Source organism: Octodon degus, unplaced genomic scaffold, assembly GCF_000260255.1.
Source record: "Octodon degus isolate 3935 unplaced genomic scaffold, OctDeg1.0 scaffold00727, whole genome shotgun sequence".
Lineage (NCBI taxonomy): Eukaryota > Metazoa > Chordata > Mammalia > Rodentia > Octodontidae > Octodon > Octodon degus.
Window position 1 is genome coordinate 9,504 of NW_004525303.1, and position 25,126 is coordinate 34,629.

A 25,126-nucleotide genomic window follows, 5' to 3' on the forward strand; every position below is an offset into this window, starting at 1 on the left:
ATTTAATTTCAACCCACAACTTTATCCATTGAATCCAATGATCTCCATTTCATAAGCAAGGAAACTGAGGCTCCAAGAGGTTTAAGAGTTTGCTCAAGATCATACAGCTATTTACCAGCAAAAGAAAGATTCTGCCCTGTTCTTTTTATGATGTCCCTACAGGGTCTTTTAAAAAAATAACTGTATTTCACACTCCGTGTAGTACGTAGGCTGACTCATTGATTTTTACACAAAGCCCACAATTACCAGGAGGGGCCAGGACGTTAACTCAGTTCAGAAATATCAAAATCAAAATTCCTGAAATGTATTTTGGTTCATGCTCTCATGATGTAATGAGTGATCTGACCAAGCTGGAAGTTTCCCAGCCCAAAGGCCAAACTCGTTCCTACTCTGAAATATGTGGAAGAAGAACTTCCAGTTCCCTATTGGCCAATGAGTCTAATTCTCTTAAATGATTCCCATGTAAAAAAGAAAATGGCATCTGTCTAATTAACACCGCCTGGTTAAATATAGCTGCCAAGGGACAGCCTCGGGACAGTGTTTACAGAGCAGTCTTGTAGCCACGAGGCCTTGAATTCCGGTTGATAGCAAGCCTTCTGTCCTTATCAACTGGAAGCAGAGATGTACCAGCAGCGGTGACAGGCCAGCCTAGGCCAAGGGAGATGAAAGGAGGGGGGAAAGGCTATTGCTGGCCTGAATTTCCTGCTCCTGGCAGCTGGAGATTCAGAGAACGATCCCAGGAACCAGATCCCAAAGGCTCTCACAACCCGAGCTGCAAACACAAGCCCTTGCTGGAAACCTGAGTCTTGTTCTCCAGCCAGCAGCAAATATTCACTCGGCCACTGTCCTCCCAATTGCTGAGACTGCCAGGCAGGGCCATCTGTTCTGCGGCCCTTCCCCTGGCGGAACGGCACAATGACTGTGTTATTTCTCTTCCAGCTTCGCGTCACATCATGGAAGCTGTTGCCAAGTTTGATTTCTTGGCCTCCGGTGAGGATGAGCTGAGCTTTCACACTGGAGATATCCTCAAGGTAGGTGATGGGGGGAGCGGCCCCAGGGCAGCTACAGGAAGTTAAGTTTTCATTGACCACTGGTCTGGCCACTGAGGTTGTCTAGCAGCCCAAGTCTTTGTCCATGGAAGAATTGTACTCAGTTCTTTTTAGAAAAAGAAATTCACCTTTACCCAATGGATTCTTCTACTTCCACATGCCAAACACCAGGCCAGATAGCAGAAATACAGACCTGACCTAAGGCACCAGGCTGGCCCTGAGATCCTCATGGTCTAGAGGGGGAATACAGCCATCAGAGGGCTGTCACTTAGCTCAGTGCTCAGTGAGTGACAAGCGATTCCACCTTGAAAGGTGAGCATGGCAGGAATGTGTAGTAGTGTGAATGTCAAGGACACAAGTCTTTTGGACCTCTTGGTAGAGCTCAGAGATGTGAATGGCCACACTGAATGCAGCAAGCACTGCCAGGATCCCCATGGCCGGGACTTAGAAGAGGGTACAGGTGGAGACAGCCAGGGAGAGACAGCTGGATCGGATGTGGCGCAACAATGTCCACGCATACCTGGCCACTCGTAGGCTCCTTACAACTTCTCTGCAACCTGCACTTGAGCTCTAGTGGCCACTTGTGGTGTTGGAGTGGCCTTGGGCTTTGCCCACAATTCCAGGCATTATGTGTGTAAGTCTCCTGAGGTCCACCTTTTTTTTTTTTTTGAAGAATGCAAGCCCTTCCAGAGGGTATCTGGGAGTATATGATGCTGTCCTTCCCTGGCCTGGCCTCAGAGCACCCTCAGGGAGCATAGTCCCTGTCCTTAGCAGCTGCGTGCCAAAGGGAATCACATGCTGTACAGAGCACTGGCATGGAAAAGGTGACTGGGAAAGTGTCCTTGGAGCACAAGTGACAACGAATGCCTTCATCTGGAATTCAAGCACCCTCAGTCCATAGCCTTCTAATTGCCCTCAACTGAGAAGATCTAGTGATAAGGTTGCAAAGAGTAGCACTTAATGTTGAAGATTTGCAAGCTCAAAATATTGCCTGAGCTGCTAAAAGGGCTTTGACTTCTTTGGGATGACTTACCAAAGTCATCAAGGGACTTGCAATGTGGTGACCATGTCATTATCAACCACAGTGAGGCATTCTCCACTTGGAAGAGGCTCAAGACCGCTCCTACATTCTTCCATTGCAAATAGAACCTAATATCTTGCTTGAGTTGTCCCTATTCCTTGGAAAAGGGAAAAGGAAAAAGACAAAACAAAACTCTGCTTCCCAACCCAGCTTCTTCTTTCTTTTTTCTATTTTATTGCCCCAAATGGACAGTTTCTCCATACTGAATACTGAACACCTTCCACTTTTTCCCTTCCCCCCCCTGGAATCTTCCTTTCGCCTGTGACAACCTCTTCAAGCCTACCGGTGAGTGCCCTCCTTCATGTGGACTCTAACAACTCTCCCCCAGGATGCACCTCTGCCAGCCGCCCCTTCTCTGAGGCTCTCAGCCCTTGCTCAGGTGGTATCCACCACTTCTGTCCTCTTCCTCTTTCCTCTGCACTCCTCTTGGTTTCACTTTCAAATGCTCCTTTTCTTGGTAGCCTGAGAGTCTAACTTCCCTGTGGTTCTACACTTAGCATTTTGATTTTCTTTTTACTTTGTGCCTCCTCATCCACTCCTCCAATTTCCCGCTCTCCTCTGAGGGTGACTCCAGCTCTCTCCCTTGAGTCCCAGACACACATTACCAATTGCCTGCCACTGGACTCTAGTCCTGACCCACTGAAACCTCCACATCTATTTAACCCCCTCACCTTTCCCACTCTGTGTTGGCCAGTTTTCCTATTACTGTGACAAAGTGCCCAAGAAAAACAACTTAGAGGATAAGACTTATTTTACATCACAGTTTCAGAGGTGTCAGTCCATGGCTAGCTGGCTCCATTGTTTCTAGGCCTGTGCTGAGGTGGAGCATCATGTGTAGCAAAGGGGCTTACCTTGTCCTGACTAAGAAGCAGAGACACAAAGAGAGAGATACCAGAAGTGTTTAGGGAGAGCATACTCCATTCCCCAGAGACCCACCTCTTCCAATGAGGCCTCATCTCCTAAATTTTTCACACTTTTCAATAGCATTGTCAGACTAAGGCTTTCTCACACAAGCCTTCAGGGCCATTCCAGACCCAATTATAACCTCTCTTATCCATGTTCTAAGGGTCACCAGAGGTCAGTCACCAAACTAGCAGCCTCTGTAGTTATCTCTATCACCCTTGCATAACCAACCAGTTGACTACGAACCAACATCTCCTAAGCTCCAGTTCAGATTATTGGCCTGGCTGGATGGTTTGTAGGCATCTTTCCAGCATTATTTCAGCTCAGCAAATGTATGAGATAGGAAATACTTTTTTCTCCACTAAACAAATGTGAAGTTGAGGATGAAGGAATTAAATCTCATGCACAAGGTCATACAAGTTGACTGTGCCTAAGCCAGTGTTGAGGGAAGCTCTGTCTGACCCCTAAACACTATAGTCTGCTCTGAATAGTTTTCTTTCCTCATATCTCTCAAGCTCTTTGTCACTACAATACTTTAAAAAGGAACTTGGGTTTGGCAGCCAACTAGAAATGATTTTGACTTCAGTTTACTAGCTGTGTGACCTTGGCCCAAGTTGCCTGTCCCCTCTGAGCTTCAGTGTCTTTCTTTATCAGTGGAGAGAGTATCAATCCTTCAGGGTCCTGGCCCAAAGCAAATGCTCAATAAATGGTCACTGTGTTTTCAGTATATCCACCCTGTTCCCTCTGCCTGCTCAAAATATTGCCAGAACTGCTTGGCTGACCTCATTGCCTCCTGTCCCTCCCTCCTTCAATCATTCCATATATAGTCCCAGAAGGATTTTTCTAGAAGATAAATCAGATCATTTCATTTTCTTACTCTAAAGCATTCAATGCCTCTTCATTACCAATTGATTGAAATCTAAACCATCTGGCCCCAGTGCCCTGTCCAGCCTCATCATGCGTCCTTGTGCACATGATGGCCCCCAGATTCCACTGCAACATGCACACCATCCTACCCAGGCACTCCCTTAGACTCTGAGCGCCCATTTCCCCAACACACATACAGTATTTGATCACCTCTGCCAAGGAACCTTCATCAATCTTCCCCGTTCCTTACCACCCAGCAAATAATTCCTCCACCTTCAGCTCTTCCCTGGCATTTTGCACACACTCTTCACTCTGAGGCACTCATAATCTTGCCTCAACTGACAGCTAGAGATAGTCAGGCTGTGCCCTTTGGTCTGTCTCTCCCCGTGCCTTACTCTATGGACTCGTAATTGCCCACTTCCACATTACCTAACCACTCCCCTAACCTTTGTAAAAGCAGAGACCATGTCTGCCTCAGTATCTCCAATAGCACAAAGCCAGCCCTCCCCAGTGTTTGATGGATGAGTGAGTGGTGGCGTCCTGTACTGGTGAGCTCCCTGAGAGCCGGGTGCATTTTTGTATCTTCCAAGCATCAAACACAAGTCATGGCCCCAAATAGTTTACCCAGTGTGTATTTTTTTTTTTAATTGTTAGGTTGCCTTTCTGCGTGCTCATTTAGAATTCTACCCCTCCCCTCTTTTCAAATTCTGCCCATTATAGCTATAATGGTAAAGATAAGAATGCAGAGTGTGTTCCTGAGCTCCCCAAATGTCAAATGATGTCCATTAAAGCCGGTGTCATGGCTCCCTGGCTGCAACTACAGCGTCAGCTCCTCCCATCCTGAGATAGGAACCACACTGGATCCTCACGATCATTTTCAAAACCATTTCTTAAATGCTCCAGCAGCTCACTTTGGGGTACCCTTTTCTCTCATTCGCCCTTTGGTGCTAAGAGTAAACAGAGACTTTCATTTGAAAGGTATAATAACAGGTCTGACTAGCTAACAACAACCAACTTCTCCAGACTATTAGGTTCTTAAGATGCAAGCCCCAGGCTTACTCATCTCTGTATTCCTAGCACCTGGTGCAAACTGCAGGTGCTTAGTAGGTGTTGATCTGCACAAGACAGTAAACAAGATGGACAGGGAACTCCTGCCTAATGTGTTCATCTTTCTTTTCCTGAGAGAAACATTTGGAAAGTCAGGAATCCAATTTTTTTTAATAGGACAGTTCATAGTACAAGATGCAGACATGATATCCTGTCGGACACTATTAGTACAAATCTTTCTTCTCTTTGAATTAAGAGAGGAACCCAACTTTTCATGTTCATGTCACAAATCTCCATACCTGTAGCTATGCACAGCGCCAGCTTTATGTTGGAACCTGCCATTGAAAGTTTCCAATGGGGCCAGCAAGATAGCTCAGCAGTCTAAAGCTCCTGCTTAGGCAAGCTTAGGTAAGCAGGCAGGGACCGCGGTTCCATCCCCCATACCACATTCCATGCCAGCCCAGCTCCCAGGGTGGGCTGAGCCAGCCACCAAAAAAAAGCCGATCACTTAGAAAAATATCTATTGACCTCATCCATTTCTACCCACTTCAGTAATGTGTCCAATTCAACCCCATTTCTTTCTTCTAAAACAGTGACCCCAAAGCACTAAGTGTTAATCCTATATAATTAACTTCCTTGATGCTTCAGATTTCTGCTATGCCTCTAAGAGCTGTAATTCCACCCAATTTTAAATTTTTTTCCAGATGTACTTTTGGTCTTTCTCTTCCCACGTCTAACTTATTCTCAGGCCATGTAACCTAGAAAATTATTCTCCTCGGGAACATTTTAAGAAGTAAGATACGGCAATTTCAGTACAAGACTTCTTAGGGTTAAGCTGAACTCCTTGCTTGGGTTTATGCGATGGATAAAGAGATAGGGAGAACGGAATCGATGGAGAGATGAGAAGAACAGGAAGTCACAGGGCTCTGGGCTCGCAGCGGTGGGAGGAACCCCCCACCCTCACCGGAATACTTTACAGAAAATGAAGGGGTTTTTTAAGACCTTGCCTTTTGCACACCACAAAAAGCCTGTAAATTCAGCTCTCTGAAAACACAATCTCAGGCAGACCAAGCCACCAGGTGGTGGAGACAAATGGCCAGCATTAGGGGATAATCTGTTTCTAAAGGAGGTGGTTAGGTGGGTTTGAACCGTGATTACTCAAATTACATCTGGTGCAGGTCAGAGAACAAAGTACAAAGTGCTGGTTGGTAGTCTAATAAGCCAATTTCCAAATGACCCCTTTCACACCTTTGGATTTGACATTTGCTCCCCTGGCCAAACACCATGTTTTGGAGAAAGGGATGTCAAAGTTGTAAATCCATGTGTGGTGGCACTGAGGGAAATGGCCACATGTTCCTCAGAGGGATGTCAGGCGCGGCAGCTACATTTCCTGGTTCTTCTTTTGACCTAGAAATGCTGCTTCCCCATCACCCCTTCAGTATACACATGCCCACACGTGATGTAAGAAACTATAGTTTTCTGTTTTCAGCAGTTCTCAAACTCAAATATGGGAAACAGTTTTATTTCTTCTGAACAAACGAGCACATGCAAAACATGGGCGCATTATGTGTTCAGGAACTTATCCCTTCCATGTCCTTCAGAGCAGGAGTCCTCCCTCACCAGGGTATCATATTTGAGAGAGTTCTAATTTTTAAAAAGAATGTATGCTATCAGAAGGACTTTCTGGTGCCAGAACTCCCTTGACCCTCACCAGTACCAGCTCTAGGAGGTACCAGGGTTATTTTTTCTCCTGTTTTCCAGACAGCTAATTCACCTGTCCAGGATCACACAGCTAGTGGCAAAGCCAAACTAGAAAGGAGGGCTTCTCTTTCCGCACGCAACGCACTCTGCTTTCTTCCACCTCAGGAGTGATGGTAGAAGGTCATCACTGCTTCTCTCATTGCTTTTCTTGCTAATTGCACGGAGCTCTCTGCAATTCTCTTCCCAGCTTTTTCTCTGGGAGAAAGGAACCCCTGGGGCCCAGGACTCCAACTCTGCCCATTCTTGGATGACTCCAGACTCGTCTCAGGCCCCCCACTTCCCTCCTGAGTCCAGCACACACATCAATGGCTCATTGGGCTTCTCTTCTTAGTTGAATTCAACTCTAATTCACCCGAGTGCAATCTACAGTCCGTGAGTCCTTCCGGCTCCTCCTCCTCCTTCCTATTTCAGTAAAGCCATCACCACCCACTCAGTCTCCTAAGCTAGAAACCCAGACCCCTCCCAGGATCTCCATCTTCCTTGGCTCCCCAGAATGGTCCCCAAATCCTACCTGTTTTGTTCATTGATTCCTCTAAAATATGTCCTCACCTCCTCCCAGCCCTGGCTCCATCATCTCTTCTAGTCCCAACGGCTACACTCATCTTCCTCTAGTTCTTACTGTCCCTAACCCCATGTCCAGCTCCTTTACATTCCAGTAGACTCTTTCTTAACTCTCCTTCTTACCGCTATATCCCTGCTTCAAATCTTTTCGTGTTCCCTTAAGCGTCAAGAGAAAATCCCAAGTCTTCAACTCAAGACTTGGGATGAGTCTCAAGACCCTGCGAGCTGCTTCCCCTTTATCTATTCCTGGTTTCACAGTCTAAGCTCCAGCCGTACTGAGGCACAGTTCTCGGAAGGCGCCTACTTTGCTTGTGCCCTAGAAGTGGTTCCTTGACCACCTGACTTCACTAAATAATTCATTGTCTGTGGAGATGGCCTCTCATCAGGGCAGTCTTTCCTGTCTATCTTCTGCTCTTCCTTTAATCTTAGTGATTTGAGCCATTAAGGCTTTTCAGCTATAAGAAACAGAAGATAGAAATGGCTTAAACAGAAAAAGTTACTATTTTTTGAAGTCCAGAAGTCGGGAGGCTCTGAATGGTTCATTCGGTGGCTCACTGGCATTGTCGAGATTCATGTTCTGCTTTACATCCTATTTAGAATTACTATTCAGGGGACCAGGGATTTAGCTCAGTGATGCAGCACCTGCCTGGCAAGCATGAAGTCCTGAGTTCAATTCCTGGTGCTCCCCTCCCTCAAAAAGAGTTATTGTTCAGAACTATGTCACATACATTAGAAACATTCTCAGTGGGGGTGGCAAATATTTTTCTTTCAATGGTGAATCTCACTTTCTGAAATAACTAGAAGCTACCCAGAACCAAGTGTGGTGAGTAATATGGGTAACTGAGGTAGGTAACAACTTGCAGGGCAACAGTCACGATAGGACCATGTAGTAACAGAACAAGACTTTTGGTTTTACTGGCTGCAAAAGCAAGTTTATAGAAGGCATCCCAAGTATCTTGAATCTTGTCCCAACTATTTGCAAAATGCAGAGTGTGAACAAAAACAGCTACTGTTTTCAAAGCTGGTCTACTTGGATGTCTACATTTTCATCTATGTGCTTGAAAAAAACTAAATCTCCTAAAGTTTCCTGGTTATGGGAAAGAGAAGAAAACCCCATTCTTGCCTTCCCACCATCTTCCTAAATGAGAAACTGAAGGTACTGCTAAAGTCTGGAACAAAGAAATTCCCAAACAGAAGGACAAAGGGATTCAAGAGAGTCCCTGCATGCTGGTTCTGGAAGGCCGAGCACTGGTGACATGAGTGGGTGGCCTTCCTCCCTCCCCTGATGCGCTAACTTCTGCAGCAGTTGTCATTAAATATGTCCCCAGAAAGCTTTCTCTAAATCCCAAAGGATGTTCTTTAACCTAGAGCCCCCTCCCCTTGCTTTTCCAATGTACTCCCTGTGGTATCTCTATCTGGCTCTCTCCCACAGATCTTAAGTAACCAAGAGGAGTGGCTCAAGGCAGAGCTTGGGAGCCAGGAAGGATATGTGCCCAAAAATTTTATAGACATCCAGTTTCCTGAGTAAGTATTTCCAGCATGCTGAGATTGTTCTACCCACACATTCTCCCCTTACTTTTTTTTCAGTCATCACTAAAATTATCCAGGCATTCTAAAGTTACTGTCAAAACCCGTGGTCTCTGGAGGTCCCCCCTCCCCCGGCAACAGGGCCTCCAGAACCACACAGCGGAAGGCCAGGGGTAGGCGGAAGATTTGCATTGCATTGCATTCCCTTTTGAAGCTTATACCATGGGCACCTATCACCTACTTTGAGTTTTTATAAAGTAAGTTCAAAAATTAAAATCACCTATGATGATTGCGATTGCAGTTTCTGAAAGTTCCAAAGGGGGCGCTGTTGGCCACCCCACCTCCGAAGCTGCTATTCGAGGAACTTCTCCGTTACTCTTCAATGTTACCTTCTGTCTTAACCAGAGATGGGCAGATGGACACTCGCTCCTTCCTTAAAGCAGGCTCGCCCCCGCGAGAGAAGTCAGGAGGGGCAAGGAGGAAATTCCCTCCAGAAAGAGGAAATGAAACACCGAGATTGAGTCTCGTTAGTCTCAAGAATTGACCACAAGGATTAGATAGAAATCTAATCTTGTCTCAGAGCCAGGGACCAGCCTAAAGAGCAAAGGTTTGTTAGAAACCCCGCGTGGTATGATGACGCCGCCGAGGTGCAGAGCGCGGCTGTCAGTCACCCAGTACCGAGCCGGAAGAATGATCTTGACTGGATGACCCCTTCATTCTTACCTTCCGTGCTTCCAGCCCCTCCCCCTGCCTCGGGGGTCAGAAGAGGTCCCTCGGCCCCTTGATCCTTTCCTTCCTCCTGCAGCGCTCCACCCCCGCCACATCTAACCCCCTGCAACCGTGCTCAGACACTCGGCCTTTCTGCAGCTGTCTGGAAGGAGCTGTCACTGCTTCTAACGGAAATTCTCTCCTCTTCCCTCTCTCCCATCCACTTTTTCCCTTTCTGCTGGATCTTTCCCATTAGCGAACACATATGCTGCAATCCTCCCATTTAAAAAAAAAAAAAATCAGCGAAGGAGAAACCCTTAATCCCCAATCCCTTCCGACTCCCACTTCATTTCCTCCTACAGTTGGCACTTCCAGCTCCTCACCCCCTCTTCTCTCAGGAACACCGCAGCACCTTCCTAAATCTCCTCACGAAGGTTGTGGTGAACTATAAGTCTCAATGGTCTGTTCTTGGCTATCATCTGAGTGCTGCAGGACCTGGGGATCTGTCCTTCCCATGGGAACCCACTGTCATCCTGCCTCCTGCCCTGCGCTGTGGCCTTCCCACCTTGCTGGCTGCTCCTCCCTGGCTCCTTTGCTGTGTCTGCTCCATCTCCCCACCCTCCTTCAGGTCTAGAATGCCCCCCTCGGTGAGGTCTTCCTTATCATATATTTTAAAGGACTCCCCAAGCCCCCACACCCTGTTCCTCCTCCTAGTGTTTATTTCTCCACTGTACTAAGCATCCTCTGGCATACCAATGCATTTGATTGCTCTGTTTATGGTCTATCTCCCCCATTCCAGGTCCTTAACTGGGGGTGGCTTGTCCGTTCTGCCCACTGGTGCCCAGAAGAGGGTCTGACACAACAATAGATGTTCAACAAAAGCTGCTAAATAAGTAGTTTCAGAATGACACAGAATATTAAAACACAATGTGTGGACATTTTGGGAAGTCTTGAAAAAAATCACTTATCCAATTCAAGTTCAAGAGCAAATATATTTTATTTCTTTTTTCTTTTTTTTTTTTTTTTTTTTTGGCAGAACCAGGGATTGAACTCAGGCCCTTACACTTGCCAGGGAAGCGCTTAATCCACTGAGCCATTTCCGTGGCCCCTTATATTTTCTTTTTAAGAACAGGTATATTTTCTAAAGACCCTGATCTGCCCGTTGCTACCTCTTGGGAAATCCTTTTTGTTTATTTGTTCATTTTGTTGTTGCTGTTGTTGTTTGTGCTCTGGCTGCTGTAGTCCCAGACTTGGGAGGCTGAGGCAGAAGGACTGCAAGTTCAAGGCCACCTTGGGCTACACAGTGAGCTTAAGGCCAGCCTGCATTACATGAGACTGTGTTTCAAAAAGAAAAAGAAAGAAAAAAGACTATGTATTAGCCTCCTGGTGGCAGCAATTAGTGCAGCCACCTTGAAGCAGCCGTGCTACTGCCCCACCTTTGGCTGCCAAGTGACTGCAAACACTCATTTTGCTTTTCTGAGCTTGAGGGAGGTTTCTGACCTCCTGCCCTGTGGCTGTGACTGCTCTTTGCCTGGCCCCGCATAAGTGCTTGACTTTTTCACACCCACTGCGCTGTGTGCAGCACCGTTCTGGAGCCTGCGCCCACCCATACTGCACTTTGGAGAATCTAGTCTTGTTTCTTCTTTTCTGTGGTAAAGATGATTTTCCAGCTTCGAACGGGGGTGGGGGTGGAGATGGAGGCGCCTAAAGAATTGTCCATGAGGGAAGCCACCGGAGCTGCCTGTGTAGATGCCACTCACCAACTGCTGCCAGTCTGACTCATCTGCAAGTGTACGTGGCCCCTTGGGTGCCTGGCGCCCTCTGATCTGAACCGTGAGCTTAGTGCCCATGTACTCCACATATCCCAGGTAGCCCCCAGCCTGTCATTCCCCTCCAGTGCCACCTGGGGTGATCTCTGGGCCACTGAAGTCTTAGCCTAGAGTAAGTGTCCCAAGTGCTACCCAGCCAGCTGCCTTGGTGACCCCAGTGCCTACAGCATCGCCTTCCCAGTACATCGTTTGTCCTGCAGTACTTTGCTGTCCCTCAAACAGCTGCGCAGGCAGGCGGCTGCTGCCCTCAGTGAGTCACTCCCACACGGCTCCGTTTTGGTACAGTGGCACATTTCCATGACTCAAGTTTTCCAGGCTGGAGAGAACCTGGAGGGAAGAAACAAAGGAGGGCGAGTCAGAAGGGACACACACTGGCTTTTTCTAAAAACTACTGGAGCTTTTGTTTGGTTCCAAAAAGCACTTGGATTCCCCACTCCAACCCTACTCCTTAGGTTGGCCTGTCTGCTCCTGACTGAACAGGTCCCCAGCCTCCCTTTCCAGGGTCACCTCTTCTCACTCTCCCCTCATCATCATGCATCTTGTCATGATCCTCTTGTCCTATCTTCCCTCATAGGTGGTTTCACGAAGGCCTCTCAAGACACCAAGCAGAGAACTTACTTATGGGCAAAGAGGTTGGTTTCTTCATCATCCGGGCCAGTCAGAGCTCCCCAGGGGACTTCTCCATCTCCGTCAGGTACTGGCTACTCCCAACAAACCCTGACCCTTCCCAGCCCCTAACTGCCCATACTGCTGGAGCCAGGAAGTGACTTCTCTAACACGCCGCAGGGATCAGAAGCATGGTGACTAAGGGGACCGAGCATAGTGACATCTTATCAACTGTGCTGCTGCCCGTTTCCTTCCCAGAACATGCATCCATAACCCTTAGTACGTTGGTTTGTGTACAAAAGTATACACATGTGCATTCATCTGCCTCCCCATCTCACCCAGGTGCATCCGGGAGGGCGGGATTTTTATCTGCTTCATCTTTGTGCTCATCGCAGAGACTACCACAGTGCAGATGATTGAGGTGCACTCGTGGAAGGGGGGGAGGAGCAAAGGAAACAACTTCTCTTGACCATATTCATCCGGGCGTTTAGCATCTTAACCTTTTCTATTACTACTGATGTCCGGCTGCAGAAGAAGGGTCAGAGAAATGTAGAAATCCTAAGTCACTGCTATCTGGTGTTTGTACAGCTGAGCACAAAGCAGAATGGCTTCAACACATTCTGGTGCAGTGAAACCGAGACCAACAGAGCGAGGCAGAGGAGAGCCAGGTGGGGGGACTGCAACTGCAGAATGTCGCTCCTGTGCAACACAAGCGAGAAAGTGACTCAGTCTAGGCATAGACATGACCCAGCCCCGAGCTAAGAGGCCTGAGGTCTGCACACAGTGCATGTGGTCAGTGTATGAGAGGCTGCAAGTCAGGCTTGGGGGCCGCATATGAAAGAAAGTACAAGACACGGAGCTGACAGCAGACAAGAAGGCCTGACAACCTGTGCAGTTCACTGGCAGGAAATGCTGATCTGGGCTTTTCAACACTATTGAAACGTGTGAAGTTTTACTGCTTCGAGTACAGAAATCCAACCTCAGGTCATAAACTGTGACTGCCATTTAGAAAGAACAGATAGTTTTTATTATATGGAGGGACTTACAAATAATGAGATCCTTCTGTCTCAGCCTCCTGAGAGGCTTTAAGGGCATGTTCTACCTCACTTGGCTAGCCTGGTCTCTTTAGCATTATCACCATTATTCCTTAAACTTTTAATTTTCCAGAAATAAAACTTGCCTTTCTGTATTTTAGGTGACAGCAAACACCAGCTTAAGCCAAAATTAAAGTATCACAAAAATCTAAATGTATTAGGTCTTAATAACAGTTTGCTCTGTTAGTAAAACTGGCAAATTGAACTTGTTTTTTTTTGAGAACGCCAATTAGAAACTGGACCAAGCAATTTGTTAGACTGACAGGCGTCTCGTACGCCTTTGGCTGTGTGGCTATGACCCTGGTTTTTTCAGCTAGAGATTAAGGTTTATATTTCCTTGATTGAAATGAATTCTGTGGAGCAGTCAGCATTGATTTCTGCCAAAGTCACCCTGGTGTTGACGCGCTGCAGCCTCCTGTTAGTGTGATTATTACCATAATCTCTCTGTGTCTTCTACAGAAACGTCGCATAATACAGTCCAAAGCAAAGCCATTTGCATTCATTTTTATATCTGCTTTCTGTCATGGGCTTAGTATTAAGATTCATCATAGTTCTATTAGCCTTTGTTAAGGATCTGAAACAGTAGGCTTTGGGATCTGGAGCCCGGAGTTACATATACCATTTTCCGGGTGACACTCAGGATTTAAGTCAATGGTCATTCTCTGTCACCCAGATCACTAGGGGCACCTCTGACATCCATTCTTGAGGAGTATAAAAGTGAAAGAGTTCATGTTTCACACTATGCATTCTGTGACTGGGAGATGGTACTGAGTATTTAGTACTTTTAGTGTATCTGCAGATGTCAATGTATATCTGTTTGAAAAATAAAATTTATATCCAACACAGAATGACTGGATGACAGAGTAAGAAAAGCTGATAAGTCCAGTTCCACATTTCTAGATGGATAAAATCTTGGGCCGGCCAAATAGCTCAGAGGATTAAAGTGCCTGCAAGCGGGCGCAGGGGCCAGGGGCTTAATCAGGGCGTGCTGAGTTGGCAGTTGAGACTGGGCATGGTGACGTGTGCCCGTGATCCCAGCTCTTGGGAGGCTGTAAACAGGTGGATCACTATGAGTCTGATCTAGTAGTAAGACCCTGAACACCCTGTAGACCCTTCCCTAAAATACAAAAAAGAAAAGAAAATCCAATATCTCTAGCTCTGGTACAAATGTATTTTATCACTTGATTCTGGACCAGGATCAAAAGGAGCTGACCAAATAGAAATTAGCATGTCTATATGGCACAACAGGGCAAGCTAGTGGCCTGGAACCAGAGACCCTGGGTTCTTGCCTCAACTCTGCCAGTTGCTCATGATGTCCTTGACCAAGCCCTTGCACCTCTCTGGGTCTCAGCATCTTTGTACATGAAGAAAGGCTAAACAATCTCCACAGTCTTTCCCAATTAAACTCTACAATCCATAGAATGCCTTTTCTCCTGCCAAATATCAAAATGCTTTTTAATTTTATGTATGCAAAATATAAACTAAGAACAAGGAATCCTCTTTAAGTGGAGGAAAAATGTGTCTTCCTTAGGGGAAAGCGTGGATTCCTAGTGGCTAGTGCTTGCTTATGGACTTAGAAAGGACAATTCAAAGTAACATCTTCATAACAAAAAGATAACAGGGGCTTGAAAACCCCTCCAACTGTCCAGTCCTTGGTATAGTACAGGACTCAGGTGTTGCCATATTTCAAATAGATTATCCAAAGATCTTTGATGTCTTGGTCTTTAAGACATTTGGCATATTTTTTTTTTTTCTGCTAAGTGTTGGCTCCACTTTTTAAGCGAGATTCCAGCTCCTCTGATTACCTTCTGCTAGTATAAAAATCCCCCTCATGTAGCCAGTGTCTCAAGTGATCCCTCCCACAAACCTCCTGCTGAAGCTTGGCTAGACCAGCAGTGATGGGCAAATTATCCGCATCTACATCTCCTGCCCAAAGAAAACTCTACCATCCCTAGGTGCAAACAGCGCCAGAAGCAGGAACATTGCTACTATATAACACACAGCTCGGCTTTGTCTGGATCTCTAGACACGACGATGACGTCCAGCACTTCAAGGTCATGCGAGACAACAAGGGTAATTACTTCCTGTGGACTGAGAAGTTTCCATCCCTAAATAAGCTGGTGGACTACTACAGGACAAATTCTGTCTCCAAACAGAAGCAGATCTTCCTGAGGGATAGAGCCCAAGAAGATCAGGTACACTTCTGGCCCAACAGTCACCTTTGAACTAGAGATTTCAGGCAGTGTGAGTTTCCCCATAAATCACCAAGAAAATGCATTTGGTGGGCAGGTCCCCTGCGCATTCTCAAAGGCCAGATAACTGAGGTCAAGTCTCAGCTTTAATCTTGACCTCACATTTCCTAGCTATGAGGCTTCGGAAGTTTCTCTAATTCCTAATTTCCTCGTCCATAAAATGGGAATAAGAACACATCATATCACAGGAAGTTATGAAGGTAAAAGAATATAATACACCTCCATCTCCTCCTACATCATCTCTGGTCACACTGCAAATATTCCATAATAGTAGTTCTTACTGGGGTGTTATTATTTTGTTATTCTCAAGCATTGGCACACCACTGTTTGCAGCCCCTAGCTCAAGAGCTGCCCAAGGATGGAATCCAGGGTATAAACAGCGATATTAGAGTCATCCAAGAGGCCAGGGTGACAACAGAAGCTTTGTGACAGTCTTGAGTTAGAATCAGTGGGACATTGTAGGGGAAAACCAGTCTTGGGATTCTTGCTAATACAGTATTATTCAATAGAAATGCATCCCAAGGGCCAAGGGAGATAGCTCAGTGGTCTAAGTGCCTGCCTGGCAAGCGCAAGGACCTGGGTTTGATCCCCAGTACTGCATGCCATGCCAGCCCCAAAACTGGACATGGTGGTACATGCCTGTAATCCCAGGACTGGGGAGGCTGACACAGGAGGATTATTACAAGCCCAATTTGCATAGCAAGACCCTGTACCAAATACATGAATAAGTAAAAAAAGATTTTTTTAATCAAAAAAAATGCATCCCAAAAAACATAGAAAAAAGAAAGAAAGAAAGAAAGAAAGAAAGAAAGAAAGAAGAAAGAAAGAAAGAAAGAAAGAAAGAAAGAAAGAAAGAAAGAAAGAAAGAAATCAGTCTAAACTCTGGGGCCCAGGGAGATAGCTCAGTAGAATAAGCACTTGCCTGGCAAGCGCAGGATCCTGCAGGGTCCTGAGTTCAATCCCTGGTACTGAAAAAAAAAAAAAAAATTTGAGGGCTCTTTGAAGCCAAAAGATTCCATGACGATTTTGTGTACAAGGTTGCTTTCAGAATCAGCTACACGTTAGAGTCGATTTCAAGAGTCATTGAGTGGGATGCACCTTTGGGCATTTAAGAAAATGCTTTGTATATTTGAACAGTGAACATTAAAAAGAAAGACACTCCTAAAACTTTAGACCGAAAAAATTTTGGACTAATATAGTTCCACAGCATTTATAAATTGTACGTGTTAATCACCTTCTTACAATTATTGTGTGAATTTAAAATTGCAATAGGTAAAAATGCTGGAGACAATCGGCAGTGAATCTAAAAGCAAATAAAAAATAAAATTCATTACAAGATTATTTAAATGATTTGAAGATACAGTTCAGGGGGGGGAAGCATATAAAAACTACACAGGCCTGGGGAGATAGCTGAGCGGTCTAAGCGCCTGCCTGGCAAGCTCAAGTACCCGGTTCTACCCCCGGTACTGCATGCATGCTGGCCGCGGAATCCTGCGTGGCAGGTCTATAATCCCAGCGCTGGGGAGGCTGACACAGGAGGATCAGTACGACTCCGAGCAGCATAGCGAGACCCTGTACCAAATAAATAAAAGGTTTGAATTTTTTTTTAAAAAAACCCTCTGATTCAATCAGTAAGTTCCTATACTACTTACTCAAGTTAAGAAACTTTTCTATTAGTTTTTTCATTGATAGAATAGAGAGAACAATAATAGCTCCTTCACTGGGCTCTCATAGGGATTAAATACAATATAGCCGCTGCTCTGCCACAGAACCTGGTTCACAGTGAGCCAGCAAGGAAACAGTAATGTCTCCTGTAGGCTAATATCCACATGTGTGCGCACAAGCACACTATCTAAACTATTTCTAAAAGGAAAAACTGGGTTATAAGATACAAGTGTTATCGGAAGAAGCCTTGACCAGACTAGTCAGAACCCGTTCCTAGGAACAGGTCGTCTGAAGAGCTTTGGGGAGGAAAAGGAAATCCTCCCCTCCAAGCCACCAGCTGTTTTGAACGCTGAGAAATTATAGTCAAAAGAGGAACACAGGAGTTCAGAAAGGAAAACAAAAGCTAACAAAACTTTGTGCATCATTTTAGCCAGGAAATGGACAGAGGTATTAATTTACTAGGATATGCGGTTCAAGATAAGAGAGGCACGGAGAATTGCATTAAACTGGATTAAGTGAGTTAATATTTGTAAAGTGCTGGCATGTACTAAGCCCAGGGCTTCATGTAGTTATTTGTTAAATAAAAATAACAATAAACTATTTCTGGTTCCCGAGTTGTCTCAGCACGAACTAGAAAGGCCTTGCTCCTTCCCAACATGCCCAGCGGCAGGCCTGGTTTCCATGGTGCTGTCAGAATGCTGCTGTTGGGGTCTCTATCACCAGGCTATAAAAATGACAGCTCAAAATCATGCAAAGCCCACAGCAGAGCTTATCTGGAGGGCAGGATGTCTAGCAGTGTGGCAATGTGATAAGGAGGGGTGGCAGTGTGTCAGTGAAATGGAATATTTCAGCTTGATTGCGCAGAGAAAAAACAAAGCCACTAGAAATGGACTGAATGGGTCCCACGTGGAAAGAGTGTCTCTCAACCAGGCACCAGAACTCCTAAAACTAAGAAAACTCTGAAAATGTAGAGGCCACTTTTGACAATGTGGGGGTCCCAACCGGTGATTCTCTTTGCGCTCTCCTACCCTCGCCAGAAACTCTCGCTTGCAAAGCTGTTATTTGCAAAGACAGCGAGAGAGGTCTAGAAGCTGCCACAGGAGGGTGGGGGTGGGGATGGGAGGTAGGAGGAGGGGGTTCTGCATCCTCATCTCTGTTCTCACTCCCAGGGTCACCGGGGCAACAGTTTGGACAGGAGGCCCCAGGGCGGCCCACACCTCAGCGGAGCAGTGGGAGAAGAAGTCCGGCCTTCCATGAACCGGAAGTTGTCAGATCACCCACCTGCGCCTCCCTCCCAGTGCCACCAGCACCAGCCGCTGCCCCAGCCCTTCACCCCAGTCCCGCAGCCGCTACCTCAGCAGCGGTACTTGCAACATCAGCATTTTAGCCAGGTAATCTGCGAAGAATGGAGTGGTCGCTGGTGAATTGGGAAGGAGGCCGTACCCTCCCTCCCCCAAGCTTGCAGGAGGGGAACAACAACTCAGGCCTGGCTGGGTCTCACAGGGTCTCACAGAGTTCATGAAAAAGATCCTACACCGCTCCCCCCCCAAAAAAAATAGAAAGTGCTCTGGGCAAAGATGTATCTGTGAGCTGTGTGACTCCTTGACACACATGCGTGCACACATAGACACGCACGCACACACACACACACACACACACACACCCCTTCATTCTGAGGACTCAGTGAACAGTTGGTTCACTTTCCCATCAGCAGAACTCCGTATCTGTTTATGCCCCTTAACCCACCTGGCTGTGGAGATCTGAAAGTGCAGAAGAAAGTAAGGATTAACGCCCACAATGGAGCCTTGCTTATATATTTATTTTATTTATCTCCTGCGAGTTCCAGATGGGATTTCAGGCTACTTGCTGAGAGGGACAATGGAGCCCGATAACGTGATTCCTAAATACCTTAGCAGGGTACGCAAAGTCTTTGTGAGCTACCCCTATTTACTCCCCAGCCTCCTTTCCTGCCACCTGGCCCCTCCACACACACAGACACAGATCTCAGCAGCACCTTTTGTTACCAGCATGATGGTTCACTGTACTTTATAAGCTGTACCCTCTGCCTGAAAGAGTGTTTTCCTGGCCAGTCTGCCCCATCAAATACACTCTGTGTTTTTATTTAACAAAAAGAAAAAATATATATATATTTGGAGACAGGATCTCAGTAAGTTGTTAAATTGCCCAGGCTGGGCTTGAACTTTCTGTTCTCCTTCCTCAGCCTCCCAGAGTGCTGGGATTATAGGTGTGCCCCACCACCCCTAGCCAGTCAGCTTTCTCTTTTAAGCTGGAGTTCGCTTTGAGGCCTCCCCTGGCTTAACCCAGGCAGACCCCTTCACTCTCTGCCTGCTCACTTTCACGTGTACAGTGGCCCCTTCAGAGGAAGCTGCAGGGGGCAGGAGCACAAGGTAAGTGCCTTGTAAATATTTCTTCTTTTTGGGGGCAAGTACCAAAATCGAACTCAGGACCTTGCCCTTGCCTGGCAGGCACGTGTGCCACTGAGTTATCTCCACAGCCTTTCTTTCTTTAATGCCAGAAAAAAAGAACTTACACACTTATTACATGCCTCTGACAAGGGGGCACGAGACTCCCCTTAGTATTTCTTTAACTGAATGCATGAAGCCCTGTGGCCTTTGTCTTCAGAGTCTAAGTCCCTTCATCCTCCCTCCCCTCCCCTCCCCTCCATCAGCCAGGGCTTGTGGGGGGCACGTAGGAGACGCTCCTGGTAGTTGGATGATGGGCTCTGCGCATGTGTCTAGGACCGCCGTGGAAGCAGCCTGGACAGCAATGACGGGCCCTGCGGCCTGGGCGTGGGCAGCGAGATGAGCGCTGCGCTCATGCACCGGAGACACACAGACCCGGTCCAGCTCCAAGTGGTGGGGGTAAGTGGGCCGCGTAAGCCAGGGAGCGAGCCGGCAGCCCACGCCGGGCTCTGGGGCTCAGTCTGGCTGTCGGCCCAGCCCTGTTCTCATATATCTTGTGTCTAGTTCTGGCAGCGGGAGATTGGTGGCCTTTATCCTTGTCATCCATCTTGACTAGGGACTTGATCAAACTAAACTCAGAGGATGTTCTTTTGGGCATGTTGCCATCCTGTTTGTCACCCGAAGAAAATAAAAATAGCACCTTTGATGTAGACAGGAGGTCTCGGGGATTCCCTTGAGGCCTTAGAGAGAAACACCGCTGTCAGTACAACATCTCAATCCTGGGGCTGGGATGTAGCTCAGTGGTAGAGGGTTTGCTTAGTATATAAGAAGCCCTGGCTTTGATCCTCAGCACAGCATACACAAAACAAAAGCCCCAAGTCTCAAGAAAGAAGCTAGGAGCTAAGAGTAGTGGCTAATGCCTATAATCTCAGCATTCTGGGAGACTGAGGCGGGAGAATCCCAAGTTTGAGCTCAGCCAGGGCACTTTAGCAACTTGATGAAATGCTGTCTCACCATAAAAAAATAAAAAAAGCTCTCTCTGTGTTGCTCCTGGGTTCTTCAATCTCCACTACTGTACTGAAGGAAAAACAAGAAGCAGCAGCCAGGGACCTCTGGTAGCTTCCTACTCAGGCCGTGCATGCCAGGTGTGAGGGGACCCCTCAGATCCCTGACCATCCCTGGGCCAGCCACAGCTCAGCAGACCTTCTCTGTGCTTCCCCAACAGCGTGTGCGGTTGGCCCGGGCACTGTACGACTTCGAAGCCCTCGAGGAGGACGAGCTGGGATTCCGCACTGGACAGGTAGTCGAGGTCCTGGACAGCTCCCACCCCTCCTGGTGGACCGGCTTGCTGAACAACAAACTGGGCCTTTTCCCGGCCAACTACGTGGCACCCATGATGAAATGAACACTTTGGGGTCCAGGGCTTTTTGTCTGAAGCTGCCCACAAGAGGGGGAGCAAGAGCTGGACCCCACGACTGCATCCACATGCTTGAGCCTTCAGGCATGTGAGTACATGCCTACCGGTTCCAAACAGCATCTATAAGCACACCTATGTGTGCGCACATTTTATAATAGTATTTATTGACAATGGGATTGGGTAATTAATTGATCTGAAAGGGAACACAGGTGGAGAAAGATATTCAGACGTCTTCATCTGCTCCTCTCAAGGGTGTGTAGAAGGCAGCAGGGGGAAGTGGGAAGCACAGGCAGGGGGATGATACAGAACTTTCTGTCCCTGGTCTCTCCCCAATTCCTCTCTGGCTGGGGAGATTTCCCAGAGAGCAGCTAAGCAGAGGCCACATGCCTGGCCACAGCCAAAGAACAGCAGGGAGGGACTGGACGTGGTGGGGCATGTTGGGGCTCACCTGCGTACCCACGCACCTGGAGGGCTCACAGGGCAGCTCACCACCATTCTCCACCGCTGCACTAAGGTAGAGCCCATCCAGGCCCACAGGCACCAAGCAAGTCTGAGCAGGAAGCGAGCAGGGCAAGGACTGCAGCAGCAACAACACAAGGCAGTCCCTGCCACAGCAAGTCTGGGCTCCTAGCCGCTGCCGCCAGCAAACGCTCCTTGGGTAGCAAGCTTTTCCCTGTGGTGGACGGGAGAGTGTCTCTAATGTGGAGAAACAAAGATGGAGATGCCTCCGACAGGTGCCAAGCGCGGAGAAGCAGGGGGAGTGGATTTTATACAGAGCCCCTGGGGCCTACTTGGCTATAACCTCCGTTTCCCCAGCTACAAGGAAAGCAGCATCCTGGATTCTGTCAAGTGTTTGGAGAAGCACTGGCTGAAAATGCAGAATGCTAGAGTCATTGTTTGACAGCTTCGAGGGTGTCTCTGCATGGCTCTGTTCATTTTTTCTCTTGATTTCCTATGCTTAAAGCTTCATTGCCCAGCGGCAGAGAGAAGCCAAGAGCCTTGACTATGGATCGATAGATGGATTGATGGGTTGAGTGTGACTTAGGGCGAGAGCTGGCTTGAAAAGAGCTTCCTGATCCATAGGACTGCTGAACCTCTGCTGGCCAAGAGGTGCCCCTGGGGAGAGGAACCTCACTGCCACTGTCCCTCCTCTACACCTGAAACAACAATGGTGTGTCCTAGTGCCAATGCTGGGCATGCAAAGCACAGCTCAGCCTGGGAGGTGAGCAGCAGGGACCTGGAGAGGAATCTCTGTGCCTTAGCAGAGCCTGGGAACACACATTTTCCACGGGGTACTCTTTGAAGGAATGTGTGGGGGCACATGGCTGTGTGTGTGCATACATGTGTGTGCTGAGACAAGAGAAAAAAGGTTGGGGTGGTGTTAGTGAGGATACGTGGTGGGGGCCCGAAGCCTTTGCTCCTTCTCCCAGCCCTTCCTGCTGTAGGGAGGAACAGAAGAGCAGCCATTAGTTCACTTGATAAAAGAAGAGTGCTTCTGACTCAGAAGGGACTTCCAGTGTAACGGCAGCTCTATCTCTTGTGACTCTGAGTCTACAGTTCTCTGATCCTCGTGTTCACGTTAGAGACTGGGGGAAGAAAGGGCTCTGTAGTGGGAACTGGGAGGGAAGGGAAAATAGCCTGGAAGGGTTGGGGAAGCAGAGGGTAAGTTAGGAGCGGCTGCAGCCTTCAAAGGCGAAGGCAGGGTGAAGAGAAGAGGTGAGCATTTTAGTGGATCTCAGAGCCTGGGAGAGGCAGAGGGAGGGAAGGGAGCAAGAGGTCAAGCGGGGGTGTGAAGACAGGCACAATAAGGGTCTGAGCCCCCAGAAAGGGCCTGGGGGAGGGGATTGGAGCAGGGCAAGGAGCAAAGATTCCCCGGAAGAAAGAAGCAGTGGAAGGGGGCCAAGGCACAGTGGACCTCATCAGCCATCTTGGTGCGAGGTAAAACATTGCAGTAAATAAAAGCCCAAAATAATGTTGATTTGACAGTATTTGCAAACCATATGCTTTAAACAGCCCACCAACTTCATCCATTTGTCAGGTTCTGTGGGAGGACCAGCCCCGGTTAAGACAGAGACAAATTATTCGATTCTGGTCTGGTTCTTGTGCCTGGGAACACTTTGCTAGAAGGCAGTAACAAAGCAGTGACTTGTTCAGCTGGGTTGTCTTCGGTGTCTCTGTGTAAGGGGGAAGGGATGGGGAGGGGCCCAAGGGTCCTTGGGCTGCACAGGCTGACCATGCAGGTGAGTGGCATGAGCAGGACCTCAGAATGCCTGGAGCCAGGCACCCTGTTCTAGCAAGGACCATTGTGGGAGTGTGTGAGAGTATTGTAGGTTGAGGTGCTCAAACTGCCTTGCATAGCACCAGCGTGGTTCAATCTCAAAGGTCACAGGAGAAAGTCACACAAGCCACCACACTGAGCAGGACACGTAGGGACTAAGCTAAGAAGATAAGACCAAACTCTTTACACTGGGTGGGACAGGGTGCAAGCTCAACCCTCCTTGAAACCTCTGCTGCTGCTGTGTGGTGGTGAGTGGCACATGAGGGGTTGCTCCCCTGCCCCCATCCGTACCCCAGTTTCTGCTGTCAGCATTTCAGGGGTGAATGCTAGGGCACATTCACCCAGTGCCTCTCACTGGTGACATGACCAGCACATTGCCTCTGATTTGGGCTGCAGTGGTCTTAGTGGCTTCAGGGCAGGGAATTTCCAGAGAAAAACCAGTTCCTGTTGGGCCAGTTGAGTTCCCCTAACTGCCTGCTAAGGCTCCCTGTATGTCAACTATCTGGCACTTGCCCCTGCCCACCCACTTTTAGACAGTCTCACAATGAGCTAAAGTGGCTGCTTCTCAAATCTTCAAGTGCCTATGAATTGCCTGGGGATCATGCTAAAAAAAAAAAAAAAATGGAGCTGCTGATTTGATCCTGAATTTCTAACCAGCTCCCAGGTACTGCTCCCAGGCCCACACCAGGGGCTTCGAGAGCAGAGAACTTGGCAGTGAGCTAAACAGCTACATACATCTAATTGGATTCTAATAATTGGATTCCTTTGCTGGGATGTTCAGTCATTCTCTGTCATTGATGAAGAAATCACTTCAGCTTTGGGACAGACACAGTTGACAACTGTCTTCATGACATCATTCATGTCTGACAGCCCAATGGTTTCCCATCTTCATCACTACCAGGAATCAAAAACTTTCTGAGTAGCAAGTATTCAGATGAAACGCAAGCTGGAACTTCCTGATGGTGACTACGGATTTCGGAGAGCAGAGGTTACCGAAGTTGTAAAAGCTTTCTCAGGAAATCTTTAAACATAAAATTGAGGCCCATCATACGGGGCTCTAAGTGAGTCAAGGGTAGGCGTGTCTGTGACCTCTCTGCTAACCTGCTGGTGCCTGTCTGTAGTCCCAAGTGCTCAGAAAATAGAAGCAGGAAAGCGCCTCAGCCCAAGAGTTCAAGGCCAGCCTTGGGAAAACACCCAAATCCCGTCTCAAAAGATAAAATAAGGGTCGGGGAGATGGCTCAGTAGAATAAGTGCTTCCCTGGCAAGTGCAAGGGTCTGAGTTCAATCCCCAGTTGCACCAAAAAAAGAAAAGAAAAGAAAAGAAAAGAAAAGAAAAGAAAAGAAAAGAGCTCCCCTAACCAAAGCAAAACAATCCATATCAGGGATGGATGGGAACAATGAAAAAAATATTTGCTGGTTAATTTGTGTAAAGGTCACACAGCTGTCTATACTACAGCATGGGGTGTGGGAAAAATCTTTGTTGCCTCACTTCTCTTAAAAAATACTTCTCAAGTTCTTCCTCTTCATCACCACAGCCATGCACACCACCCTCAGGCCACTCGCAGGCAACTGTGTTACCCTCCATACTTCCCCCTGCCTTCCCTGTTGTCCCCAGTACATTCTACACACACACACACACACACACACACACACACACACACACCCCAGGGTAGTCTTTGTACAAATAAATCTGATCACACCACTCACCTTCCCATTGCATTTAACCCCTAACCCAAAGGCCTAAGAGCCCCTGTAGGGTTGACCCCAGCTGGGATCTCTCTCCAGCTGCCTCTGGTGCCGTACCCACTCTGCCGTTGTAGCTCTGCCCCACTCCCCTCCTTTTAACCTCCAGATGGGCAAGCATTTGTCCCTATACCTTCCACACCTTCACATCCCTCTGTCTGGAATTCACAGCCTCTGTTCTTCACCTTCTAACTTGAGTTCAAGTCTGGCTTTAAAACATTGCTTCCCCACACATCCCTCTCTGGCACCTAATTTGAAATAATCCCTCCTAGAAGACTGTCTCATGGATCCCATGCTTTCCCTGAATGGCACACA

The 25,126-nt window shown here is 47.5% G+C and overlaps 1 protein-coding gene across 2 annotated transcripts; it reads left to right on the plus strand.

The window, feature by feature from the left end:
* The first annotated feature begins 826 nt into the window (after window positions 1–826).
* LOC101584284 (GRB2-related adapter protein 2) lies at window positions 827–24,273 on the plus strand. Of its 2 annotated transcripts, XM_004648716.2 has the most exons (7): window positions 827–1,031; window positions 8,702–8,793; window positions 11,908–12,027; window positions 15,060–15,228; window positions 18,120–18,341; window positions 19,710–19,832; window positions 20,599–24,273. In XM_004648716.2, the coding sequence occupies exons 1-7, from the start codon at window positions 954–956 to the stop codon at window positions 20,776–20,778; spliced, it is 984 nt and encodes a 327-aa protein (XP_004648773.1). In that variant the 5' UTR covers window positions 827–953; the 3' UTR covers window positions 20,779–24,273. The 2 variants fall into 2 exon arrangements, with proteins under 2 accessions (XP_004648773.1, XP_023564531.1); XM_023708763.1 differs by lacking the exons at window positions 827–1,031; window positions 8,702–8,793 and adding an exon at window positions 11,264–11,295.
* The last annotated feature ends 853 nt before the right edge of the window (window positions 24,274–25,126 follow it).